At 33.5% G+C, this 23,870-nt stretch overlaps 6 protein-coding genes across 11 annotated transcripts; 2 read left to right on the top strand and 4 right to left on the bottom strand.

Annotated features, from left to right (window-relative positions):
• Positions 1–2,091: 2,091 nt before the first annotated feature.
• On the top strand, positions 2,092–4,983 carry Bma-snt-4 (C2 domain containing protein; the record flags this gene model as incomplete). Its single annotated transcript, XM_001896743.2, has 6 exons — positions 2,092–2,269; positions 2,920–3,284; positions 3,520–3,738; positions 3,928–4,180; positions 4,450–4,646; positions 4,882–4,983. The coding sequence occupies 6 exons, from the start codon at positions 2,092–2,094 to the stop codon at positions 4,981–4,983; spliced, it is 1,314 nt and encodes a 437-aa protein (XP_001896778.1).
• A 1,114-nt stretch (positions 4,984–6,097) lies between these two features.
• Positions 6,098–8,255, bottom strand: Bm13845 (Beta-ketoacyl synthase, N-terminal domain containing protein; the record flags this gene model as incomplete). 4 transcript variants are annotated; one of them, XM_043081074.1, is made up of 6 exons in its annotated part: positions 6,098–6,346; positions 6,565–6,770; positions 6,968–7,113; positions 7,371–7,541; positions 7,677–7,899; positions 8,048–8,255. In XM_043081074.1, 6 exons carry the CDS (start codon positions 8,253–8,255, stop codon positions 6,098–6,100), a joined length of 1,203 nt encoding a protein of 400 aa, XP_042937008.1. The 4 variants fall into 4 exon arrangements, with proteins under 4 accessions (XP_042937008.1, XP_042937009.1, XP_042937010.1 ...); XM_043081075.1 differs by lacking the exon at positions 8,048–8,255 and having other exon boundaries at positions 7,677–7,834; XM_043081076.1 differs by lacking the exons at positions 7,371–7,541; positions 7,677–7,899; positions 8,048–8,255 and having other exon boundaries at positions 6,968–7,103.
• A 491-nt stretch (positions 8,256–8,746) lies between these two features.
• On the bottom strand, positions 8,747–10,695 carry Bma-nubp-1 (Mrp-family putative nucleotide-binding protein F10G8.6, putative; the record flags this gene model as incomplete). The annotated part of the gene is made up of 5 exons (XM_001898633.1): positions 8,747–9,028; positions 9,132–9,296; positions 9,668–9,883; positions 10,125–10,328; positions 10,630–10,695. The coding sequence occupies 5 exons, from the start codon at positions 10,693–10,695 to the stop codon at positions 8,747–8,749; spliced, it is 933 nt and encodes a 310-aa protein (XP_001898668.1).
• A 542-nt stretch (positions 10,696–11,237) lies between these two features.
• Bma-ercc-1 (Helix-hairpin-helix motif family protein) lies at positions 11,238–12,571 on the bottom strand (the record flags this gene model as incomplete). 2 transcript variants are annotated; one of them, XM_043081078.1, is made up of 5 exons in its annotated part: positions 11,238–11,426; positions 11,682–11,915; positions 12,096–12,215; positions 12,292–12,395; positions 12,538–12,571. In XM_043081078.1, the coding sequence occupies 5 exons, from the start codon at positions 12,569–12,571 to the stop codon at positions 11,238–11,240; spliced, it is 681 nt and encodes a 226-aa protein (XP_042937012.1). The 2 variants fall into 2 exon arrangements, with proteins under 2 accessions (XP_042937012.1, XP_042937013.1); XM_043081079.1 differs by lacking the exons at positions 12,292–12,395; positions 12,538–12,571 and having other exon boundaries at positions 12,096–12,191.
• Positions 12,572–13,134: 563 nt separating this feature from the next.
• On the bottom strand, positions 13,135–15,507 carry Bma-mei-1 (ATPase, AAA family protein; the record flags this gene model as incomplete). The annotated part of the gene is made up of 7 exons (XM_001898635.2): positions 13,135–13,386; positions 13,553–13,743; positions 13,924–14,050; positions 14,126–14,305; positions 14,371–14,559; positions 14,709–15,077; positions 15,346–15,507. The coding sequence occupies 7 exons, from the start codon at positions 15,505–15,507 to the stop codon at positions 13,135–13,137; spliced, it is 1,470 nt and encodes a 489-aa protein (XP_001898670.1).
• A 1,739-nt stretch (positions 15,508–17,246) lies between these two features.
• Bma-ncs-2 (Neuronal calcium sensor 2, putative) lies at positions 17,247–20,524 on the top strand (the record flags this gene model as incomplete). 2 transcript variants are annotated; one of them, XM_001898636.2, is made up of 4 exons in its annotated part: positions 17,247–17,357; positions 18,514–18,786; positions 19,712–19,816; positions 20,441–20,524. In XM_001898636.2, 4 exons carry the CDS (start codon positions 17,247–17,249, stop codon positions 20,522–20,524), a joined length of 573 nt encoding a protein of 190 aa, XP_001898671.1. The 2 variants fall into 2 exon arrangements, with proteins under 2 accessions (XP_001898671.1, XP_042937014.1); XM_043081080.1 differs by lacking the exons at positions 17,247–17,357; positions 18,514–18,786 and having other exon boundaries at positions 19,724–19,816.
• Between the last annotated feature and the right edge of the window lie 3,346 nt (positions 20,525–23,870).

The following is a 23,870-nucleotide window of genomic DNA, read 5'->3' on the forward strand; positions in this document are numbered from 1 at the left end:
TAAGGTTTTTAAAATTTTCAAAATTAATTGATGATGTATTTTCTTCGTCTTATTTATCACTAGCGCACGTATATGATGTCGAGAGGTATTGTGAGATTTTAAGAAGTGTAGTGCATAATGTAATATTAACTACAGGAAGTTATGCTGAATAGGCTTTTTTTACAGATGAAGATATTTCAGTTATTGATCAACAGATCTGATCAAATTATTTCTATACCAAGCCAGTTATTGCTCGGTATGGAATAATAGCAGTACTGAATAACGGTGAAGATAGGATAATATCCATGATCCATTGAAATATAAATTTTAATACTGTAACAGCGTCTTAACGTTATTGGTGGAATTTGATTTCAGATTTGCTACAAGTTTTAATTCAAGAAACGAAGTATGCATTTAAACTGCTCACGCTGCACTGCCTTACCATTTGTTCTTTGCTGCAATTTTCTAAATTTAGGGTTTGGAAATTTGATCCTGCAGCTATTAGAAAAACCATTTTTGTAGAATAATCCTTCCATTTTTGTTTTAACATATTGTTGTGTTGATTGGATTATTGATAAACGTACATAGATATCTGATGATTCATTTGAAATACATTTCACAAATATTTCCATCTAAATTGAGATGAATTTGCTGGATAAAAATTGATACAAAGAATCATGTCTTTAAAGCTATAGAACACTACTCTTTAATGTATCCTCGCTGAATCACCACAAAAGAATACCAGCAAAATGTATGGAGGATTTGAAGTTGCACTGGCAAATGAAATATCTTTTTTGGTCATCCTCCAAAAAACATTTCAAACTGTATGAGCAACTTTGGTTGGACAATGAGCAAAATTTATGCTGCTTTCGCTTGAAGATATTCGATAGAAATAAAGAAAAAATTTTAAAATTGAAATCAATCGGCAAGAGGAGTATTTAATGTCAGAGCCTTTTTTCATTGTCTCAAAATTATTTGTTTGATCATTTGAAATATGAGTAGATAGTTTAGAAGTGGTTTTGCGAAAGCGTAACTCACAACTCACTCATTAACCTTTTTACTACTTTTTGTCAAACATTCAATCACAGTTTTGATTAACTCATTGGTTAACAATTAAAGGAGAAGAGTGATCTTGATGCAAGTCTTTGTTAGTGAGAACAGTGTAGAAATCTAGTTTTCTCCCTCTCTCATATATTTCCATTTCTACTGCTGAGTTTTGCCATGAAAGTTTACAAAAGGACAAAGACGGAGATAATTCATACCAATTATTCAACTTAGAAATTGATAATTCATACCAATTATTCAACTTAGAAATTGATAATTCATACCAATTATTCAACTTAGAAATTGATAATTCATACCAATTATTCAACTTAGAAATTGATAATTCATACCAATTATTCAACTTAGAAATTGATAATTCATACCAATTATTCAACTTAGAAATTGATAATTCATACCAATTATTCAACTTAGAAATTGATAATTCATACCAATTATTCAACTTAGAAATTGATAATTCATACCAATTATTCAACTTAGAAATTGATAATTCATACCAATTATTCAACTTAGAAATTGATAATTCATACCAATTATTCAACTTAGAAATTGATAATTCATACCAATTATTCAACTTAGAAATTGATAATTCATACCAATTATTCAACTTAGAAATTGATAATTCATACCAATTATTCAACTTAGAAATTGATAATTCATACCAATTATTCAACTTAGAAATTGATAATTCATACCAATTATTCAACTTAGAAATTGATAATTCATACCAATTATTCAACTTAGAAATTGATAATTCATACCAATTATTCAACTTAGAAATTAACATTTCAAGCAGTTTACATTTCAACTTAGCAGGCTTTTTTGCTTTCACCGACAGCTCGTAACAAATCAAATAAAAAAAAAAAAAAAAAATCAAAATTAGTAGTGTTTGAAGTTCTATATTAGAAACTGTAAAGGTTTCATTTATGTGTTATGGAGGTGACATTTAGATAAGTAGTTTTTAATTTTAAATGTACTTTCGATTTGCAGCATACTGTTACCTTGGGAATTTGTGAAGGTAAAACTGGATGGGTGTGTGGACTTTTTAAAATGACGTCATTTCAGGCTAGGGAATGCACAGGATTGATTGCAAAATCAATACAGCCTCTGGGCCTAGCAGAGAGGATTCAAGAGGATGAAACAAAGGCCTCTTCTGTCTTGTTGGGCCTCTCTTGTGGTTGTGGGATGGTCGTAGTCAAGCCGTCAACTGCTTTCTACTTTTCTTCCAGTAAGTTACTTTTTTGAAAAGGAAAGAATACTTAACAAATCAGGTATTTAAAAATACAAAACATGGAAACATATTCTGTTATACTAATATCATTTTGATATTAGTATAAAATTACAATTTATAATTTCTACTCAACAGTTGAAAGATACAAACAACTCTCTCATTATCTATCATTCAATCATATGTCACAGAAGTGTTTTAAGATTACAGTAACTAATGAACATGTAAGAGACAGGGATGTTTGAACCCGTCTAACTTATCATGAATTTTATGCACTTCCAAGAAAAATATTCATCTAAATCTCAATTAAGACTTCACAAAGTGGAAAGAATATTCTCTTTTGGCAATTTTCAATTTTGTTTGCTTTATCGAATTTACAAATTTGGGTAAAGAAAATGGATAAGAACAGACAAAGAAAAGACAATTCTTTTTCGTCTTACTGAATAAAGATTACGAACGCTATCAAAAACTATGAATAATATGATAAAAGATGAATAAAAAATTATAAATAACATATTAAATAGTGAAAAAAGTGATTAATTTCCATTCATATTTAATTGCACAACGCTTATTGATTTATCCATCAAATTGTTAAGCTTAATATAACAATAGTGATCTCTCATTTTTCTTCACCAATATACTTATTATAGATGTGATTCTGTATTTAATAATCGGTGGAGCTGGCTTTGTATACTTAGCAATTTTGTCGGTATGCATCCTTCGACGGCAACGATACGCAAGTTTTAAGAGACGTAATGTTTTAATTGAACAGCGCATTGCTGTTGCCTTAAAATATGAGAGTGAAAAGAGTCCGAGAGGTCTGAAAAACTCGCCGTCATCGCTCTCGTCACCGTTTTCCTCTGATAGCTCGATATCTAGTCCTGTCATACCAACAACTCAATCATCCATTATTCCATCACAGCCGTTGAGTCGTTTGTCTTCTTCTGAACTGGGACCAGATCGAGGATTTATCAACTTCACCCTTCATTATACCATTGAGAATTCAACATTACAGGTAAATAGCTGAGACTAGTATGATTTATGGCCTAGTGCAGGACAAACATATTGACTGGCCATTTGTTCTCAGTTATAGAGAACTGAAGATCACTAGGCGTCAAACATAAATAAATGTCTTTAAACTTCATTAATGAGATGATGCACTTGAGAAAATATTGGTTGAAGAATGTCTCTATATTTTCCAATATATTCTATTAAATGAGTCTTATTCAAGTAATTCAAGCTGCTTACAGGTTAATATAATATGTTGTCGGGATTTACCAGAATTAGTAGTGGCATCCGGTGGTCAGTGTCTTCTAGAACCATATGTCAAACTTCAGTTATTACCCGAGAAAGAACATCATGTTAAGACTCGTCTTGTTCGTGCATCCAGAAATCCGCAGTATGATGAAACATTTTCCATGTATGGGTTGGATGCATTACAACTCGCTACAACCAGTATACATTTTGCGGTAAGGAAGACTTTCATTAATTTAAAAACATTAAGGTTAGTGTTACGAAACAATCAGTAGGCTTTACTTTTTCTTGGAATTGATCATTTTTCATGAATAGCTGTTTTACTGGCTTGCTTTGATTTACTTGCCATCTTTATGACAAACACTTTTCCTCCATACTTTTTCCAAATTTATGACACATTTTAGGTGATTGCATTTGATCGTTACAGTCGAGATACACTGTTAGGTGAAGCAGTATATTCACTAAAAGATGCAAATTTGTTGAACAGTGAGATTATCACCGTAGAATTGAAACTAGAAGGTCGTGGAAAAGACGCAAATAATGATAATCGGGGACAAGTACTGTTGTCATTGTGCTATCAGCCAACTACACATAGAATTACGGTTGTATTGCTTAAAGTAAAAGGTTTGCCAAAATTGGATGTCAGTGGAATGGCTGGTAAGCTCAGTTCTTAAACAATTTTTTTGATAGTTTATTTATTCAGGTTACTTTTTACTTATTCATATATCCACTTATTTCTTGACTATTATCAATTTTTGAAGACTGGCAATATTCCTTCTTCTAACATATTGCATATTATACCATAAATTTACGTAATTCGAAATATTCCTTACTATTTCTTAATCCTCGAATCATTTGCTATCTAGTTCACTTTTAGCTTCATAACATTTATTTAAAATTTCTTACCTTCTTTATTTAAATTTCAGACCCATACGTTAAAATTTATTTACTGTATAAAGAGCAGCGAATTTCTAAGAGGAAAAGTCATGTAAAAAAATGTACGCTATCACCGGTTTACAATGAATCGTTTGTTTTCGAGTTCCCGTCTAGCGAAGAACAAGATTTGGATAATATTAAATTTGAAATTGTGGTTATGGACTGGGATCGTCTGACAAAAAACGAGGTATCTTAAACTCTGTTTCGACAGTGTGACTCAAATTACTGATGAAAGAATGCATAATTTCAAGGTGTAGATTGTTGATAGCTTTGGATTCTTCTACTTTTTAATATCAGATTACAGTGTATATTATTTATAAATCAATAAATCCTGCATATGAAACAAACATGTCTTTAATCTTTTTCTTTTTGTAATTGAAGTTAGATCAAACTACATGTTTGATTTGAGACTTTCTTTTCAGGTGATGGGTAAATGTTTTATTGGACCCAATGATAAGCACTGGCTTCAGGTACGGAGTAATCCACGACGACAGATTGCTGAATGGCATCAGTTGTCGGTATGAAATGCAAACTGGGAAATTTAGGAAAAAATGTGTATTATATTTCCGTGATTATTATTACTCCTAACATTTCAAATGAAACAAATATATTCAACGACCGCTGCTGTATTTGATGGAAAAACAATCAATGGTCACTGTAATTTAATGTGATTCCAAAATCTCCGAGCATATATGCACCTGCTGTTAATAAATATGGTAAGAGCACAGCGGCTATTATGGCAATTTTAAAATCTGCAATTCATTTTTAAATCCAAAGCAAACATAAGAAAATAACGAAATATCTTAAAAGGAAATTGTTCTTAAGGCATATGATACTATAAATGATTTTTAATACTTGGGTAGGACTGTTAACACGAATTGGATGGTGAACATTAAACTAATATTGGGTCAATGATAAACTGTTTTAAACATAACCTACTGTTCGTATAAATTTATATCCTTAATCTTATCTGAGTATATATGCACGTACATTTATGGTTTCATGAATCATGACAACGAGTTGTCTGTAATCAAAATGAGGAGTCACTCTTATTATTTATCGAACTACTGGTAAATCTTTTTATCAGAATGATTGATTTAAAAATTAAATAATGAAAATATTTTCCATAAAAATTTTCAAAGTCATTTTAAAGCTAGGAAATTAAACCGTTTCTGACACTAATTTTTTTCAGAACCAAATTCCAAAAATAAAGGTGACCATGTTTGCCATCAGTCCGCATCTTTTTCTCTGTGTACAAAGAGTCATCACAGTTACATCAATAGTAGGGAAGCTATAATTTTCTTTCCTTATTTCGCAGCTTAAATTGTTCGGTTTAAATGCTGTAATAGATAAGAAAACGCTCAATTATCTTCACTAATGGATTACCTAGAAGCTACTTATCTACAGTGTTTTGCTTCGAATGAATTTCTTTCGAAAAATGCAATGCAAAGTGAAAAACTGCTTTAGTTTGGTCCCCTGAGACCGGACACTCTGACACATTATGTAAGGCAAAAAAATATTACTTTTCTACTCGGTCAAACTGCAGGACCATTAAATCGCAAGTCAGAATGAATTTCGAAATAATAAAACGCAACATTTCAATGCACTAATTTCAAAACTTCTTAATACTCATAATTACTAGTAAGAATTTTCCACTGATGATAGGCACAAAGTAGCATGTGACCCACCAAAACCAAAAGAGTTCACCAAGGCCACTCGTTCCTTATCCCACCTTTCTGATTTTTTAAGGAAGTGTAAATTTTCTTTGATATCGCTTTCTTCCAGTTTAGCATTTCCCACTAATTTTCCTTCTTCAATACACATTGCTGTGATAGCGGTTTCAATAGCACCAGCTGCGGCGAGAGTGTGACCTATATGACCTGTAATGTGCAAATTCAGTCGACAGAACAGTGAAATTTACCACTATAAAACTCTTTAAAATTCATTTCAGAGATAATGGAAATGTTTATGAAATACATTTACGAAATTTGTTTCCATCTTGTCTTGATATTTTAAAGTAACATTTAAAGGTTTCATATCTGCAGTAAATCTATGCATATAAATTCAGTGAAGTTCAATAATAAGAAGTGTAACCAATCTTTAATTGACGAAACTGAAACGCCAGGTAAAAGACGAGCAATAGCTCGTGATTCGGAATGATCACCAAGTACTGTTGAAGTTGCGTGGGCATTCACGTAAGTAACTTGCTCTGAATTGATACATGAGTCAGCCAAGCATCGTTCCATACTTAGGAAAGCTCCGATCCCATCTTCTGATGGGGTCGTTAGATGATAAGCATCGCTCGCGACACCTTGAACGTTAAAAAATCAGCAGGTCTCATATCTTCTCACATGTTGGTCAACATATGACGTTTTTCCAGATGAATCTCATTTTGATTATGAATGATTTCAAGAGGTTCATTATCATAGCAAAATGTAAATCACGGTTGTTCAAAAGGTTGTTGCAATGCAATTTAATCCTTAATTTATTAACTAAAAAATAGCTCACCGTATCCTATAATTTCAGCATAGATATTCGCTTTCCGTTTAAATGCTTCTTCCATTTCTTCCAAAACCAAAATTGCAGCACCTTCACTCAACACGAATCCATCACGCCGTTTGTCAAATGGCCGTGAACAAGTCATAGTTAATGCTCTAAATTTTAGCAAAAACACCAAAATCCACTTAACAAATTTATTTCGAAACAGGAAAGAAAGCAGTACTGCTATAAGACCACAATTAAAGATCTCAGTAAAGAAAAAACAGCACGAAAATATGAAAAAAGATGACATGTTTTCAAGCACTTGCATATGAGTATATATATGCACTACTATATATATGCAACAAACATCGGCGCAAGGGGAGAATTTGAATAGGTTAATCAGATATAGTCAATAGAGTAAAATGGAAACCTCATCTGACTGAATCCTGTTATTGCTATATTATTGATGCATGCTTCGGTAGAACCTGCAAGCATGCGTTTTGCTCGACCCATCCTAATGAATGTGGCTGAATCACCAACACTATGCAAACCTGTTGCGCACGCAGTACAGGAGCTTAATTGCGGTCCACGCATACCAAATCTGTAAATGAATGTTATGAATGTTTTTTTGCACAAGGTAAAATAATGAGCCATTTCCACGAGAGTTATAAGTTACTGAAGTCAAAGAATCAAATTTAATAGTATTGTTTTAGAAAAAACAATTTCATGAACCTACTTGATACTTACATGCCCTGCTGGCATGTTGGTCAGTATACGTGGTATAAAAAAAGGTGTTACTCGACGTCCTTTATCTTCTGCAATTTGTTTACCAACTTCATAAATTACCTCCAGATCAGCTATCCCCATCCCAATATTAACACCAGTTTCTTCCATGTGATATCCCTTTAAACCAGCATCTTTCACCGCCTCTTCTGCTGCAACTATCGCTATCACACTACCTAGAATAAAGTAAATCGTTTGTAAAATTAACATAAAGCAGATAAGAAATTCTAAGCCACAACCGGCTAAAAATGAGTTCTAACCAACAATTTTTGAAAATGCATGACCTCACTATACGGACCAGTGGGAAATACCAATAAGAATTACCTCTGCTCATTTGTTTCAACTCTCGAGGAGTCCACAGACTCAAGTCAAGACCATATTTCCCACATTCCGGAATTCGTCCCACAATTATTCTAAGCTTTTCATCACTTCGAAGTGCAACATTGTTAGCTAATAAATTGTCAAAGAGAAGTCTTTTACCAACACCAAATGGACTTACAATACCTATACCTGTTATCACAACTCGTTTCATCAAATCTGAAAGTATTGTGAGAGTACAACTCAAGTATTTCAATCCCAATCCAAGCGTAATGATGCTTACAAAAATACGTCCACAAAATGTATTAATGAGTACTAACATTATAAAAACCGTAATATGCAATAGTAAACTACATCATGTGCAGTGCACATTTTATAATTCAAGTTCAAAGTATTTCCCAAATAGATTCCTTAAATTTTAAACTCTTTGATTCGTTTCGGTTTAAAATAAACCCATGAAATTCAAGTAAAGCTAACCTATATTTGAATTAAGCACTTTGTCTGCTCATAAAAATTAGAAATGAACAGAATGAAAATTTTATGCCACATCTTACAACATCGCAAAAATAAAAAACAAATTAAACGCGACAGACAACATGTCCCTGATCAGAATCGGAAACGCAGTTCCCTAACTTTTCTTTCAATAACGACTTTTAATGAAAAATTCATATTCATTTCCAGTGTTTGCGTAAAATATCTTAATCGTCATTTAGAGATGAGTTGCGCAAGTTTTTCAAATTCTTTAGCTAGAGCAGAATTGTGATATTTTTCAAAGTAATCCTCTCCTGAATCAGCACACTTAGCCATGTGGCTATCGAAAGGTAATAAAGCAAGTAAAGGGACTGATAATTCATTGCACATCATTTCTGCACCACCAGTTGTGCGTGGAAAAAGTTGTGAAACGTTCGAACAACAGGGACAAATGAATGAAGACATGTTTTCGACTATTCCCAATATATTAATTTTTGTTCTCCGACAGAAATTAATCTAAAAAATGAAAAAATATGGTTTCAAATAATCGCAAACATACAAACATGTCGAATAAATTTTGTGCAGAAAATATAATATCAAAGATAAGGAAAACACAAACTTCTTTGCGGACATCAAGTAATGATATTTCTTGAGGTGTGGTTACTATAATCGCACCATCTACAGAACCTGCTTGTAGAAGAAATTGAACAATGGAGATATGCTCGTCCGAGGTGCCGGGAGGTGTATCGATCAACAAGTAATCCAAAGTTCCCCAGTCTACATCCTAAATTTAAATATCATGACACGGCGGTACTCGTTTCCTGTCCAGTGAAAGAAAATATTTTGTTCTGAATATAAACTTTTCACGAAGGAATGAACATACTTCATGATCAGATTAATTACATTTGAAAAAAAAAAGCCTTATTGTTTTTGGAATCATACATCATTAACTCCAGAAAAAATCACGACAAGACTGACTTTTCATTGTCCTAAAATTCTGAAAAATCAAAACTAGATATGCAAACCTAAGGTACACATTTCTCTTCTATGCTGAATTGACTTTTTTCTAAACTGAAGTTTCCTAAATCTGAATTGAGTGATGATACTGCACCATAAAGAATAATTTTTAGATGAAGACATGAACAAGAAGTTAACCTTTAAAAATTGCTTTATCAAAGCATTTTTCCGCGCTCCTCGCCAAATAACTGCTTCGGATCTATTTTGCAATAAGAATGCAATGCTCATTACTATAAGATTATCTTTTACAACAATAGGACACCAACCATCACCACTCTCATGAACGCTTTCTTGTTCAACGCCCAGCATCCGCGCTTGTGATGGTCCGCAAATGTCTATATCCAAAAGTCCAACCTTGAGAGATTTGAAGTTTAAATTATTGAAAGTATAAAAATATAAACCACATGCGATGTTCTACAACGATTACGTTTGATTTTTTGAACTTCCTCTACAGACAAAAATAAGTGCAAACATCAAGACCTACTTATTAAAGTACTTTGATAACAACAACTGTCTGCATCGGCACAAACCAACATCAAAAAAAAAAAAAAAAAAAGAAAAAAAAGTTGATTTCATTTTAAGATTACACTGCTACCTGTATTTTATCGTTCACTGCCAGAGCTCTAGCCAAATTAGCAGCTACAGCACTTTTTCCAACACCACCCTTTCCAGAAAGTATTAGGATCTTGTGTCTAACATTTTTTAAACGATCTGTAACTGCCAAAAGATCACTATCTGGTCTTCTTATTTCACCAGACGCACACAGTGTCTGGTTCGGACAGCCAGTACAAGAAAAAGCCTGCAACTCTCACAAATAATTGCAAATAAATTATTAGAAATTTCAAAATTATGTTCCATATGAGACTGCTAAGCAGCGAAAATTTATTTATAGAAATTAGGCTTATTATCTGAAAAAAAAGTTCAATTGGTCGAAATTTGGAGAATTTTCATCAAATTAACTGGAGAAAAGAAACGAGTAATGAAATAATGTGAATATAAGAATGTCAACATGCTAACATTAAAAAAAAAAAAAAGTGAAGCAAGGAAGTCACTGTGTATCCTATTGAAAAGCTAAAGAATGAAGCAAAACCATGAATCACCTTCCCTGCATCTGCGGATGTTGCGCCGGGGCAATCTTCGTTCGCATTTTCAGGGACATCATTCATCGTTTTTGGTAGTCAAAATAGCTTATGCAACACTTTTAAAAAAGCGGAAGCTAGAAAAAAATGATCTCCATAGCAGTCAAGAACAATTTTCAAATAAAAGTAAAGCCATATATATAATCTTCCAAAAGGAGTTAGAAATAAAAACAAATTAAGTAAGATGAAAATTTTATATAGTTATCTGTTACATTTCAAACAAAGTTTTTTTTAAAATTATCTGAAAAAGAAACCGTTGCTAAACGGATTAAAAAAGTAGCACAAAAAGCCATTATCGAAATTCATTTGACACTTTGACATTTAATAACAATTACATAAATCTTAATTGTCCTAGCACGAAGCAGAAAACAAAATCGAATGTGAAATTTCTACTGTACTACATTTTCAAACTTCCTCTATAAATACAATACACATTATCTGATTGTAATGCATGAAAGAAATAGTACCCTTTTCAGCTATAAATGCTACACTGTAACATACTAAATTATAAGTTCAACTTTTATATAATTTAATTCAATAATTTACATAACAAGTGAAAAAGCTCGGCTTTAAGCCTTCTGAAAAGATGACCGAAAGAATGCATGTATATTTCCTGCTTTTGTAGGACCTAAGCCAGGACATAACAGTAGCCTATCAATATCCGCATTCGCTATTTTCCGGATACTACCAAACGTAGCAATCAAACGCTGAGCATCAGATACTGTCAATGACCGAATAACAGTAAGGAATTTGACCGCCTAAAAAGTGAGACAATGATCTTCAAAAAAGTTCAGAAAGCAGGTAGATCCTCATTTTCAATACCGAAGCTTTGAGCAATATGATATTTTAAGTGCTATATAATTAAAGCAGAGCGTTTACTCGAAACATGTAGGACACTATGCAAGTACAAAGAAGAAAGATAAAAAACTAGTTTGTTGACATGGTTCGTACTGTTGCTAAACTCTACAACAATTTTACAGCAGCAACATCTTAAATATAGATTGATGAATTACCTGATGAAATTCATTGTCTTCATCTGGCAAGCAAAGCCGTTTTTTTTTTCGTTCTTGCATTGCATTAATAGCGCTTTGTTCATTCCTGTTCCTCGAAATATGTAAATTTTCCAAGTATTCTGCAGCTTCTTCAGCGGAATAACAGAGCATAAGCGTCCAACCGGTTCGATAACAAAAGAGATTTAGTTCGCGTAAAATATGACGTGGTTCCACATTCACAAGCACTAATAAGATCTGAAAAAACTCATGTCCTAAATTATATAGTCACGAACTTCGTGAAAATTGATTGATCACTTGCAATTCCAGTTTGTATTGAAGGTTTAATTTAAATAAAAGATGAATATCTTGTAATATCCTCGTAACAAAAAATAGCAAAAAAATAATACTGCTAATCAATGTTCCTTTGGATCATACCTTTATTGCATACCCAGCACCATCACTGTTTATGCGAGTTTCTATATAATTCGGGTGAAGCTTATGCCATTTTAAACTGAGGTACAAAATGCCCATTTCTTTACCAGCTTCAAAATCAGCCTGGAATTTGAACTTTTGATTAAAACAGTCAAAAAGTCTATACTTCACTCATTAGCAAAACAACAGAAAAAGAAACTTTTATTTCAGCCCATTCGAACGGCACATTGCGTATATACTTCAGAACTGGATTTCCTTCTTGACGTTTCCGGTTGATAATCAATCTTGAATTTAGTAACGCTCCTATAAGATATCCGTATCTGTACAACGTTGGTAATTCCAGAGCGAAATTAATTCATGTATTCCTAACTTTAGAGCTGGAGATATACGAGTTAGACAAAAATTGTTCCAGAGGAAATACAACGAAACCAGTATCAAAGCAAACCTGACTGACTGGAGCTAGGAATTTCCATTTCCATACACCAGCACTATGAGTAAAAAGTAAAATTATGCTGAAAAAGAAAAAGTCCACAGAGAGCTTACAAAAGCAGTTCACACCATCAGACCGAAAGCTTACAAAAAGAGCAGACAGAAGACGAATATAATCTGCATAATTTGAAATTAATAAAACGTCCATGATAAAGTTTATTGTCATTTATTGCCAAACACTGAGTGCGCCAATGACAATCAAAAAAATGACGAAAATAAGTAACCTAAGAACACTTTATCGCAGTACCAAACATAAAACGTGAAAAGACATTCCCAAATCTTAATGAGCATTATTTTCTGGAGAAATAACATACATTTCAACAACATTTATACAAGTTACAACACTAGTACTTATTTCCAAAAATGAGAAAATCAAAAATGAATCAAAAATGGCACAAAACATATAGTACAAAAAGATATAAAAACAGAAACGATACAGTTAGAACTAGAAGCATTTAATTCATTACAGTTTTTTTTTCTTTTTTTTTTTAAATAAGTTAAATATTTTCATGTTCCGATAACAAGCTTCACTTTAATCTACTATATGAAGCTTTCATGCCGCACCAAAATCATGTATCCATTTCTCATACTTCTGCACATCAGAGTAGGAAACCGATGGTGATGTATTTTGTATTGCTTGAGAAAAATCATTTGCAGTAATTGGCAAATCAACCTCTTCTTGCGTTAATGCTTTAATCTCTTCAGCTGTCAGATTGGCAATACGTACACGCATACTCATCATTGCTGCTTCACGACAAACATTTGTTATGTCCGCTCCCGAATAACCATCAAGCGAATCAGCCACCTAAAACAAGTGCTTTGCTTAACTCCTTCAGAAAATTTGAGAGAAAAGCAATTGAGTGAAGCCTTCAGAGAGCTTATGGTTGAGTCATGCAATGTTTTCGAGGTCAGGCTACCCCATTTTTCGCTTTATTAAAATATTCATTCAATAACTTTAAACAAAAACTTACAATTTCTAAATTAACTTCTTCATCGATTGAAACTTCAGCTAGAGCCAACTTTAACAGTTGAAATCTATTAGTTTTATCTGGTAGTGGAATATATATTCGTTTCTCAAGACGTCTTCTTAGAGCTTCATCCAGGTCCCAAGGAAAATTTGTAGCAGCCAGCACAAGAACTCGTGAAACATCTGGTGAACAACCTAAGAAGGGAGTTTCTATAGCACCTAACTAGTAACAAGCAAAATTACCAGGTATTTTTAAATCGATTTGGTAAATATATGACCATGGGTCACAAATCAGAAAACAACATAATTGGATTACATGAGGAATGAATGTGTCATGCAGGAATGAATGCTTTTTTTTTGAAAAAAATACATTACCATCCATCTGTGTTAACAGTTCTGACTTAACTCGGCGTGATGCCTCGTGTTCGCTATCAGCACCTCGTCTGCTACACAAACTGTCTATTTCATCGATGAATATCGTTGATGGGGCATAAAAACGAGCCTGGAAATGAAAATAATTTAAAAAAATGAAATAATCATGTCCAAATTGATAATGTAGATCAACAACAGGACTTACCATTTTGAAAAGAAGCTGCACAAGCTTTTCAGAATCTCCACGATATTTTGAAGTTAATGTTGCAGATGACACACAGAAAAATGTCGTTTGACTTTCTGTTGCAACAGCTTTTGCGAGCATAGTTTTACCTGTTCCTGGCGGACCAACCATACAAACACCTCGCCAGGGACGCCGAATACCCTAAAAACAGATTTCTGAACTTGAATTTCTTTTCAAGCAGTGTTACTGAAGGAACAAAATAAAACCTTGAAGAAATTCGGCATAACTGACGGTAAGATGACTGCCTCTTTCAAAAGTTTCTTGGCTTCATCGAGACCAGCAATATCATCCCAGTGAACATCAGGACGTTTCTGCATAATATCACGTTCAATAATTTCTACCAATTCCTTGTCGAATCCTCTGTCATCAAACACTTTCTCACTTCCTCCCTTTTCCTAAAAACATAAGGGAAACAATTTCCACAGAAATGCACTTAGTTCCTGAATAAAGCCACGATTTTAAAATCAAATCATCAATAAGATTACGGGAGTCACACAGATTGAATTAAGTCATTAATTATTAATTAGTGAAATATAGTTCTTACGTTGCTATTACTCTCTCCTTCTTCCTTCGAGGTTATTTCTGATAGTTCATTCACAGATGCACGTCCTAATGAGTTAGCTCTTTTGGTGATGTTGCGACCTCCTGAGTTGATAAAGGGAGATTTCCCTACTAAACCTTTCTTGGTTTTATTATCAACACGAGTATAAGCCTGCTTTTTAGCGCTATTTTTTGGACTCGGAATGGCCGATATCTTCTTCGTTAAAGGCGGCAGTGGCCATACATCAGGATCGCTCGGTGGTGCGTCAACGGGCGATGACGATGTTATCACACCGGCCATTTGTCTCATCTGCGAAACGACATCCGCAATACCACTCATTCGCTCCACATTCAATTTCAAGATCGATTTTACCTGAAAGAATGTTATATGAAGACCAACCATACTAATCGTTAAAAGATGAAAGGTAGTAGTAATCTTATATATTTTAACATTTTATTAATTTAATAAAAGATAAGACTAACTGTTCGCAATAATTAAGCACAAAATAATGGCCACAACATGATCATCGATAATCGGCATCAAACATTCGAAACCTAAGTGCAATACTGCGATGTATAGGTACATTTTCTGTCATAAGTCCACGAACTTTCCTCTTTCCCTTGAAAAAATGATCCCTTACTTTAATAAGTTGGTCTCTATGTGGATCATCAGTTGATATATCATTCAGACGACGTTCAACTAGCGAAAGAGCGGTACGTAAAAACAGCGCTGACTGGTCATACTTGCGGCGTACTGCAGCTTCCTTGGCGGCCCGGTAACTTTCAGAGATCTCCCATTCCATTTTTATGGCTGAAATTGAGTAAAAAATAGGGATGAGTCATCATGACTATTTATTTAACACGTTACTATTTGTTTGGACCATCGACAATCCAGCTGATGTTCAAGGTAGTCACACCATGCCCATCAAACAGAAACAGTTATGAGGGAACCGAAGATAGGAAGTAGACTGGAGAGTTGAATAAGAAATTCACGAGTGAAAATTGACATCCCATTCTGCACAGTTTTGTTAATGTTTATTCTGCACAGATCTGTTTTTTAAAAGTTCTCGGGAGAGAGAGATAAGTGTGGCTACTTAGTTCCCAATTCAAATTCAAGGAAGACTAAAGGAAGGCTGCAACAATTAATCGGACCTGAAGTCGCATTTTAATTTTTCGATATTATGTATATATCATGTAATTTTCCGATATAGGTTTATTTTTTTTTGTGTTGGAAAAGCCTTACTTAAATGTATTTTAATCATACGGCAATTAAGCTTTTTTGATGAAATTGTAAGGTTCGAGTTGGGGAAAAGTAAAGTTCACAAATGAGTATATTACATGAGTGCCGGAATGGGAATGATTTGTAGGTGAGGGAGACCGACTCAAATTTGAATCATTGAAATATGTGGAAGAGTGGAAGTTCTTGCTATTTTCAGTAATGGTCACTGTTTGTTTGTTGAAGATATTTATAATGATAGATTAGAAATTTCAGTAGAGATAGAATTGAGCATGAGATAGTAAATTCAATTCTTGGAAATACCCCTGAGACATAAAACGGGGGAGTGGAATGTATGTATTAGATGAGCCATAACATCCCCTGACATGCCATTTCTTCTCAGTCTGATTTGTTGACATGTTTTTCTGTTCCTGGCGTATTCCCATTCATGGTGGGTCTCTAAGAGACAAGTGTCCCGTCATCACTCTCTTCATCTATACATCACTGCTTATCGTCCCTAATGTGACACATACCTGCATATTGCTGCATACTATACGTGCATGCAAGCAGAGGATCGGTTGTATGTCGAGGAATTAGCCCCTCATTCCATCGTCGAGCAAAAAGCCAATCAGCAATGCCATCTCCTCCCATTTCACCGCAGGCTGGGCCAGTCTATTCCAGCTGACTGCCATCTGTCACCCATCGATCCATCCGTGTATGTGCCTGCCGAGAAGCATGTAACTGCAAGTTAAAGTCAGGAAGCTACGACAGTAGGCAGTGGCGAAACATAATGCCTCATCAGGTTTCCCTTCCGCATTTCTGTCCTCATCTGTAACATCATCATTCATTTCTTTATCTCTTCTCTCTTCTTTTTCTCCCTTACGTACGTTTGCTGGTTTACGTCGTCCGTAGTACGACACAGTGATATAGTAAATGAATCAGTGCTACTTATCTCACGCTTACCTCAGCACGCTGCAGCACTCTCTAATAAAAGCATTATCAGTTTATGGGTCATTTTATCAAGTGCAGCACGCACATCAGTGAAGGCGATTGCTCTAGCCAGCAGTATTCATCCATCCATCCATCCATCTATCCCTTCGTCCATTTGAAACGCGGAAACCCCTAAGGATTTCTCGTTGGCGTTACGGACTACATTTCAGTGATGTCCATTGTAGGTGCTAATGAAGCATTTCTTTTTCGCCTAGATCTTGTGAACGGTGCTGGGAGTGTTGCTGTGATTTGGTCTGTCTTCTTTTTGCCGCATTATCGCGACTAATTGGTCGATTAATTATTGTTCTTCCACTGATTCTACCACTTCCCTCCAAAATGGGTATAAAAAGCTCAAAGCCGAAGCTCTCGAAAGAAGATCTTGACTTCCTGAAAAAGAACACGAGTTTCACCGAAGAGCAAATCAAGGAGTGGTATAAAGGCTTCGTGGTTAGTTTTTCTTTTTCTTCCTTCTTCGAAATTCTGCCACACTGTTTGCAGTGGAGTATTACTTTACTTTTATCAGATGACAAATGGGATCATTGAAGGAATGGTGAATGAACTCACATATGGAAATGCATCATTGCACAGGGTTCCAGTCTTCTACTAGATCTTTTTTAGCATCTCTGATGCTCATATTAATCTATTATTTACTAAATCTATTATGAATGAATTGCTAATTCTGAGTTATCTAATAAAGATTTTCTGCTTGAGATCTTTGAAGTTGCTATTATACAGGAAGGAGAAAATGTAATTTTCACCGCTTTCTCATTGAAATTAATAAATCCTTTAAATGCATGAATCTTTTCAAATAAAGGTATAGATCAGTGATTTTAGGACTTAGTTATCAATTTATAAGAGCTTGGAAATCAAGATTAATTTGTACTTTCCTATGGTGCCTTTTTCACGGAAATTGTGTTTTTAAATATTTTCCCGTCAAAATAGGGAAAGTTTCTTCCTAAATCAGGTTTCATTCTGATATTTGTGAACTGGTAACCTGGGAATTTAGTATATGGGAGAGCGATAAAAGAAAATTTTGTTCCTAAAATAACGAGTACATGCAAGATATTTCAAAGCTGGGAAGAGACATTCCACTGATTGATAAGCATATATATGTTCCCTACAACAATATTCGTCTCTCATTGTGGGTTTAATGAATTGTAACAACAACCGTGGAAGGCCAGTGTTTTTTCTTTCCTAGTTGCCCTTAGGAATCTATTATTCACTGTTATAGCTACTCCGATTGCTTAATTTTTATAACAACATGATGTATGATTTTATAAACTTGATTTCTAGAGTTTTATCGTTTGTCTGTAATCAGTAAATATACCTGCAAGATTTAATAACGAAATTATATTTTCAAATGAGATAATCTAAGAGCTGTTATCACCAGCAATTTTCTTCCTCGCATTAAGGGTTATTTCCAATGAATTTTTGCCTGTCATCGGTTATCTCTAGCGAATCTGCATTCTTAACATATCGTTACCTCTAAGCTTTTCATCATAAATTCTAATACGAAAGATCAAAAATTATGCAAAATATGAGTACTTTCTTCTATATGACTTGCAAATTAAATCATTATTGGTTTGCCAAAGAATTATTTCAGCAAGATTGTCCTAAAGGTCATTTGACGAAGGATCAGTTTATCAAAGTTTACAAGGATTTCTTCCCATCTGGAAGTGCGGAAGGATTTTGTGAGCATGTCTTCCGAACATTTGATACTGATAACAGTGGTTTTATTGATTTCAAAGAATTTTTATTAGCAATAAATGTTACGAGTTCGGGTACACCAGAACAAAAGCTTGAATGGGCGTTCAGGATGTATGATATTGATGGTAATGGTACTATTGATGAGAAAGAAATGATAAAAATTATAGAGGTTCGTTTCTTTGTTTTAAAGATTATTTATGCATGATAACTAAGAATCAGGTGGTGTTAAATCTGCCTCACATGTATTATTTGACTTTATTATACAGTATGGAATTAATTTATGTTTCCTCTCTTGCAAGTGGAATTCTTGTCTGTCACGCACACTTTCAACAGGATTGCATATCAGAAAGGAACGAAGTCATTGTCGAATTTATTAAATCGCTTCTGATTTTTACTTAAATGTTTTTATTGTTAGTTATTCAGAATACGTGGGACTTATTTTTTTTTACTATGGGACAGAAATATAGGATTCCACAATTTATCTTTTGATGTAGTATTTATTACAATGCGTTTCTTTTCGCAAAAAATTTGCTAAAGGCGTAAAATTTGTATATTTTCCCCATATTAATATGATTGAAGGAGGTGATGAGTCACGAAAATTCCTGTGAAATTTATTTTAGTCTTGAAACATGACAAAATGTTCACAGCATCGGTCATTGTTCACTAAAACTGTGTAATATTTTGTACGCTATAAGGTTAGTACAGAGAGTCTAAAAAGGATTTTCCCTAAAAAGGATTTTCTGTTGGAAACTTAATTTACAGTACGAATTATGTCGGGTCTTTAAGATTTTTACTTAATTATTCATGTTTCTCATCTTTTCATATGTGTTATATATATATATATCATTGAACATTACGTTTATTTGATGCTTTATAGTTTTTTCTTTTGCTTTTCCTTCCACTCGTTAGCTTCAAGATTGTTGTTAAATTTGGTGAACACTTAATCAGGGATCAACAACTTCAGTACAATAATTTAAGAATTGTTAGCCCATCAACTAATTTACAGAGGAAATTGCTGCGTTTGAAGCACTGAACATATTTTATTTCAATTTTTATTGAACTGCAGTAGTCTGTCAATTAAATTATCTCTTCAGGCAATCTACGAAATGTTAGGACCAGAAGTCACAAAGTCTGCTGATGATTCACCTCGGAAACGGGCTAAAATGATTTTCGAGAAAATGGATGTCAATAACGATAAGGTAGTTTGTTTTGAAAATTTTAACTTCCTCTTCTCTCCTTTTTCGCCCCTCGTTAAACGATCTTTCCTCACTGTTTTATATTCATTGATGATTTCGTTTTTTATGTGTACTGCATCGTATAGCAATTATATCCTTCAGAAATACAAACTCTTTTGATCATATCTGATTCAGCTAAGACATAAATTCTTGATGTGTATAATTTTCTTTTCCAACTTCTTTGGAGTACTGTGACTCCTCTGAAATATGGAATGATATTAATAGATTACTGTTATCCTAGCTTAGGTCACTTAGGTCTGCGAAAGCAGACTGAAGTCTAGAATTAATTCCCTTCAGATCGAGAATTAATTTTTCTGTTTATTTCCACATATGGTTAAAAATGGGCTTTAGTTTTTTCTTTTTATTTTTTCAAACTGATTTGTAAAGTTTAGATATGAGGACAGGTCAACAGATTAATCAGTACTTATTTTTTATTGTCTAAAGTCTAAAATAGCATTTATTGATACGGCTGCATATCCTTATGTTTCCGTTTTCGGTTGTATTAGGCCAAACTAACTAATTAAATAATTTTATTAAATTAAATTTGCACTTAACATTTGATTATTTAGAAATTAAATTTGATTTTAGGAATTGACGCTAAAAGAGTTTGTGGACGGTTGTTTGGCTGATAAAGAGCTCTTCCAGATTCTAACAAATGAAGTAAAGAAGTGACAGCACAAATGAAGTTTGGCTTGGCTGTTAAGGTATAAAATACTCATGATTTTGTCATCGACATTTTTGCTGATTTACTGTAAAGGAAAATTCGTCGACACTGCCTTGTTGAAATTTTGATGGGAATGGAATCACTGAGTGTATATGAAACGATCACCACACTATCTGTGGTCATTCCATCTTTATTTCGAGGTTTGCCTGTGCGTGTCGCTTTTTGTTTATTTATGGACAGTGATCTTCTAACTTCATTACTCACTGTTGTCACATTATTATAAGTTTTAATTGTAATATTTTTTGCACTGTGTGAGAAAAATATATGCATTTTCGAGGTATATTTATTTTTAAACCTTGTTTTTCTTTCTTTAAATTTTTTATGAGCATGTACTATTGGTCACTTTTGAATGTTCGTGGTTTGTAGCTCACGTTGTTTTAAGACTGTCGAAAGGGATGCTCATTTAGGCAAAGAAAAATTTTTATAGCAGGAATCGAATTTTCTTGCTTAAAGAACTAACAATCTTGAACAAAATGCCAATTTATATTGTGTTATATGAGCAATCCTTTTAAACCCTTTACATTTTTGTATATTTTTACGTGATGATGACAATGATAATGTTCCGTATTTTTAATGGCCTACTCATTACTCCTTCGGGATTCTAAATTCTGACCTCTGCTTGATTTTCACTTGTCAGCAGTGCTGCTTTATAAGCTTCAACAGTAAAAAATACCCTTTAACCTTTAGTCAAATTATAAGGCCACCGTTTTGTTTAATATAATGGATACATTTTCTGGTCTTTGCAGCTTGGACGTTGATGTTGCTTGCATTCAAGATTTGATAATTATGATTAGGCAGATTTAATTCTTTACGAAAACTCGATCCCCAGAATTGTTACAATTGTTTTTTGAATTTAGTTGAAAAATAGTAGAAAATTAATAGGCATGGTATGAAATATGTTACAAGTCGAATGTTGCAAGCTTCCATCAATTAGATGTTGGTAACGCGGAATTGCTAGGATAATTCAAGGATTCAGAGTTTTATTTCAAATCAAAAAAATCAAAACTGCAAATGGGTTATATTCAGACGATATTCAGATAATAATGCTCCAAGTTTATTTGTGGGTTGTTAAACAGGGGACATTATGATCACATTCAATTTATATCCCTGTGACATTCAGAATGGTGGACACAGAGAGAAGAATGAAGTGTATAGTGCCTAATTCTATAGATGTGTCATTTTGGGCTATTTCACTTCACATTAAGGGAGAGCAATGCTGTGAATTTCATCTCCATACCAATTTTAGTTCACGGTTGAATCACTCACTGATCATTTCCCATGAGTATTCAGGATTACTGCATTATAACTGGATGACTAGTATATCTAACCGGAAACCTGTTATTGCTTTCCTCCCCTCACTGAAGCGAAACTGACCACACCTCTGTCTAATCGATGTAGTTGTGTTCCTCCTTTCCCCTGATATTTCAGAAAAAAATTCAAGAAAGGGTGTCCATACATAAATATGCAGAAGAGGTGATATGAAACATATCGACCATAAAATAAAGCTCCCCTATGCATAATTAGCATAATATGTAGGGAAATATCCATTTTACCTCCAACTTTTCTCCAATTCGTCATATCATGGCAGAAAATCTTGGAACTTGCTAAGAAAGTAATTGAAGCCTAATCTAATAAAAACCAGAGAAAATAATGCTTCCCTTGTTATATACTTTAAATAGGTCTTACATCTAAGATTATGAAGATAGGTTCACAGATTCACAAAAAAAAAAAACAATAAATAAAATCATCTATTCATTTCAGTTTTCATCCTAGTATTATTGTCCGCTTTGTTTGTCATCCTGGATAATATCCTCCATATTTGCACTTCATACTTCAATCTAATTAATTTGATTTTCTTAATTTAACCAATCGATCCAATTTTAATTAGTTTCGAATCTATGATAAAGTCGTAATAAGTTTTGTGCTGTAGTACTACGTTTCATTGGGAACGCGAAGTAGAATTTCATTATCTATCCAGAGAAATGGCTGATTAAGAAACTTTTAGCAATTAATTGCTTTATAAAGATATCTTTACAACTTATATAACTATTTGCAACTAAAAGAAACCAATCATTTTTTATAAGTTAATTTAATTTGGAATTCAGAAGTTGGCTTAAAATTACATTTATATTGCTTATTCATACCAAATATTCAAGCAGACTGTAAGAATTTTATCACTAATTGTTCGGAAGAAATTTAAGACCAAATTTATTCCAGCGGTGTTATGCAAGTCTTATGAATTGAAGTAGTAGCTGATGAAAACTGATGAAGGATCGATAACAAGTAATTCTTTCTCTGCAGTGGAAATATTAGAAAATCTAGTACTCTAAACTAAAATATACTCTTCTAGGAACATCAAAACCACTTTTCCTTTTTCCTGCTTGATGGAAATTGAAATATTTCAGAAAAATTCAGTTCTCGAAAATTCGACGGCCTGAACAAGTTCACAAAAAGTGAATAGAAAAATTGGATTCTCCTCAATTTTCCCTCTTAAGATGAGACATGTTATCAAAATGAGTTGTTTGCTCTGCACAAGCACAAAGAAAGCACTTTATTGAAATCGTCAGAACTCATTATTTTGTGCAAAAACTTATTTTGAATTATGATACAAAAAACGTTTTTTCAACTTACTTGTAATTTTTTTTATGACTAACCTGGCAGACCATCACACATGTTCCGAATTTTGGCATTCTGTTAATTTATGGTATTTAACTACTATCTTTAACAATTTCTTGCTGTTTTGTACCTTGACAAAATTTACGTTGTTTTCAAAGATCAAAAATTTGGTATATCCATATCTTTTTAAGATCCAAATTCTTTAAGAACTGAAATTCTAGGTTTGTGTCATAAATCACACTCAAGAACTTTTTTCTTGAAATCAGACCCAAATCAAAATGAATTTCAAAAAGGCAAAACTTTTTCGAAGTTTTCAATTAGAATTCTTGTTATCAACTAGCGTATGTGCAAAATCTCCGTGCCAATTAGCATATCACCAGATTTCAGCGTCACAACTCTCCGGAGTAAGTTTTTATGAAATTCAACAAATTGATATTTCCGAGGTCAAATAGTTAATTTGCAAGCAATTTACAAAGGAAGGCACAGTAACGAAGTTCACGAAGATGAATCAACGCCAGGACCAGTAAATAAATTTCTCCAATAGATTTGACAAAGGAGTGGCGACAAATCGAACATAGAGAATTTGTTGATTGCAAATTAACATCCGCAACTTAAAATCTTATTAAATCAAGTGCGCACATCTTTTCAACACGTTGTTTTTCCTGACAGTTGAAAATG

The sequence above is a fragment of the Brugia malayi genome (genome assembly GCF_000002995.4).
Source record: "Brugia malayi strain FR3 genome assembly, contig: Bm_v4_Chr3_scaffold_001, whole genome shotgun sequence".
NCBI lineage: Eukaryota > Metazoa > Nematoda > Chromadorea > Rhabditida > Onchocercidae > Brugia > Brugia malayi.